Raw genomic sequence first — 3,220 nt, 5'->3', positions numbered from 1 at the left:
CAAAAGAATTAATATTTTAGTTCTACTGATGCCATTGGGAGTTCCGTGTATACCCCAAATCTGCTGAAAGGGTTGGATAATTGCAACGATTTTATGTTTTGAGTTGCGTGTTATCTCCGTAGATAGTTTATTCCGGCTGGAATCGACTAGAACTGTCCTTGATGTGTTTGCAATTACACCACTTATTTGTTTTTTCATGTCATGCTAAGTCAGTGAAAATCCAGGGAAGCTTACCAATCTCGTAAAGTGAAGCTTCCAGATGAAATTATACCAACAGAGTTAAGCAAACACTAACACCGATCTCTTTCATTCTTTCACATACATTAATTTCATCAGTATTTGTTTCATGTGATTCCAACAGGTGTAGGAAGTTTATACCATTTCGGATCACTGAGTCGATAGGTTATCTATTGCTGCAGATATCAAATACCAATAATTGTTCTACTGGTTTGATTGCATTCCTTCTCTATAGAATACTAACAAAATTAGAGGACTTATGAATGATTGTGATGAATTTCCTTTTAATATCAACCAAATCATTGCTATTCACGGACCACTGACCAGTGTCTTCGCATCTTTCGGCGAGTCTACACCGGTTTTTTATTAGTTGCGCCTGCGCACTAAACGATCTATCAGCTGATTGCCTGGTATTTTTGTTTATTTGAAGCAATTGTGCAATTCATTTCAATTCATTTTGTGTACGAAACGAGATAACAATTTTTATGGCGCCGTTGCGTTGGGGAATTGCTAGTGCCGGTAAGATCTCGCACGATTTTGCCAATGCAGTTTTCACATGGTCCAAAGAAGACCATTTGGTGGCTGCCGTCAGTGCGCGTAAACTGGAGGATGCGGAAAAGTTCGCTAAATTGCATGGAATTGACAAGTATTACGAAGGCTACGAGGCTTTAGCCAAGGATCCAAACATCGGTAGGTACACAGCATTTTTCTTATTCCCGTGGAATTCATAATGAAGCAGTCTCCTTCAGATGTTGTTTACATCGGAGCAATCAACCCGACCCATTACGAGCTGGGACTTTTGATGTTAAATAACGGAAAACATGTTCTTTGTGAAAAGCCACTATGCATGAATGAAGGTCAATCGAAGCGTTTGCTTGCTCATGCCACAGAGAAAAAGTTGTTTTTCATGGAAGCTATCTGGTCCAGATTTTTCCCTTCTTACATCCATCTGAAAAATCGCATAAACGCCGGTGACTTGGGTGAAATAAAAGAAGTAGATGTGGAGTTCGGATTCTTTCTGTCGGACGTAGATCGGCTCCGACTAAAAGGATTGGGTGGCGGTACTGTGTTGGATCTGGGTGTTTACACAATTCAAGTCAGCCTGTGGGCTTTCCGTGATGCACCTTCGGAAGTTATCGCGAAAGGACAGTTAAATGAAGAGGGTGTCGATCTGGAAGTGGAGGCACAGTTGAAATTTCCAAACGGTGGAATCGCCAAGATGAAAACAAGTGCCCTGAAGAAGCTTAGAAACACGGCAATCATTCGGGGCACTAAAGGGACGCTAACGGTAAGTAACTGAGGCTAACGTTGATCGATGTTCGCTTGCTGCTGCTAATTTCTTAGCGATAGCGCCTCAACTTTCAGTGCTGTTTAATAGTCTGAACGTAATATATTTTCCACTATATGTAACATATTTTTCATCTATTTGGATAGCTGCACGACTTCTGGTGCTCCACCGAGCTGACAGATATTGATGGATCGCGTAAGGAATTCCCACTCCCAAAAGCTCGGCACTATTTCAACTTCCCCAACAGCTGCGGTTTGCGTTACGAGGCAGAGGAAACGCGTCAGTGTATTAACGCGGGTAAGCTGGAGTCCGTATCGGTGCCGCACAGCGAGAGTTTGAGAATCGCTCGTATCCAAGACGAGATTAGAAGACAAATTGGAGTTAAATTTCCAGAAGATGCACAATTCAAGCCGTAATCATATGGTGGTCTGCTATTTACCAGAACAAATAAGAAACAAAACGTTGCAGTGGGTGAGAGTTAGTACACATATGTATAGATAAGAAAGAGTCAACACATCGCATTTCCTCGCGAATCGCGGTGCCAATGTTTGCATGAAGTATAAACAAAACTATCTAGTTTGTTTAAGTTGCGGTGAGAGCGAAAATATACTTATCGAAAATACTTTCATGTTTGCTTGTAAAATTTAATGATTGAAGAAAAGATCAATTATTTACTTCGTCTGCCGACTTGAAAAATTATATTTTTGGCGTTTATACGAAGCCTCTAAAAATAATATTTCTTGTTTTGGTTTTTACATTCAAAGACTCAAATACCTAATTATGTTGCGGCAATTTATACCAAGCCAGCTGACAAAAAAAAAATTATATTTTATGTTGCAATTTATTCATCGTAATATAGTTTACTTCTGTGGAACGCTTAGCAATTATTCAATGCATAGGGCACTGGGCTTACAAACCAGTTGTCGTATGTTCGAGCGCCGACCTGGAAGAATTCTTAGTGTCAGTAGAATCGTAGTACCAGCCATGCAATGGTTCTGTACACTCTGAATTGGCTGCGAAGTTTGTTGAAACAGAAGGTCAAATTCCACTATAGGAATGTAATACCAAGGCTTTTTTTAAATTTGATCCCTAACCCGTAGGGCCTAGTTTTGTGTAATACGTCGGTCAATAAGTCCTGAGTCTGACAGGCAGATGGAGTCACTAATTAAAAATCTCTCTAGCATTCGACATAGACATCCTTCTAACATCATACGTCAAAATTTAATGAAATTCAGCCATCTCAGATTGAAGTGAGTCAAGTATTTCCGCGAGGCCTACGAATGGGAACAGTTTTTAGTACAGTTCTGGGGTTTTTAGTACAGTTCTGAAGGTATTTTAAGTTCCTTCATCGCCACTTTGAATAACGATATGAAATTTTTTTTTTGTTAAACAATTTCTATTCTGGCCTTATTGCTTAAAAGCTTTACGTGGCCGATTGGCTCACATTTTTGTTACTTAAATTTTTTTTTTGCTATTGGATCTCGTTGTCACTTTTTTCTAGGGGGAGATGAGTTTCCATTTCGATCCAACGAGGATCGGGGGTCACTTCGTCCGCGGCTTATCCCATCATCCATTGCTTCATCGTCGGTGTTGTGTGTGATCTCCGTTTTATTTTCGTTGTCCTTGTTGATCGTAGTCTTGGGCTCGTTGAGACTTGCTGTAGATGTAGTGAACAGCTTTTTGGCAATATTGACA

General features: G+C 40.2%; 1 protein-coding gene across 1 annotated transcript; it reads left to right on the top strand.

Annotated features, from left to right (window-relative positions):
• The first annotated feature begins 412 nt into the window (after positions 1 to 412).
• On the top strand, positions 413 to 2,147 carry LOC131429081 (trans-1,2-dihydrobenzene-1,2-diol dehydrogenase-like). The gene is made up of 3 exons (XM_058593130.1): positions 413 to 927; positions 987 to 1,525; positions 1,672 to 2,147. Exons 1-3 carry the CDS (start codon positions 723 to 725, stop codon positions 1,939 to 1,941), a joined length of 1,014 nt encoding a protein of 337 aa, XP_058449113.1. The 5' UTR covers positions 413 to 722; the 3' UTR covers positions 1,942 to 2,147.
• Positions 2,148 to 3,220: the final 1,073 nt, after the last annotated feature.

This window comes from Malaya genurostris, chromosome 2, assembly GCF_030247185.1.
Source record: "Malaya genurostris strain Urasoe2022 chromosome 2, Malgen_1.1, whole genome shotgun sequence".
In the NCBI taxonomy this organism is placed as follows: domain Eukaryota; kingdom Metazoa; phylum Arthropoda; class Insecta; order Diptera; family Culicidae; genus Malaya; species Malaya genurostris.
This window is presented reverse-complemented; position numbering and strand designations above follow the sequence as displayed.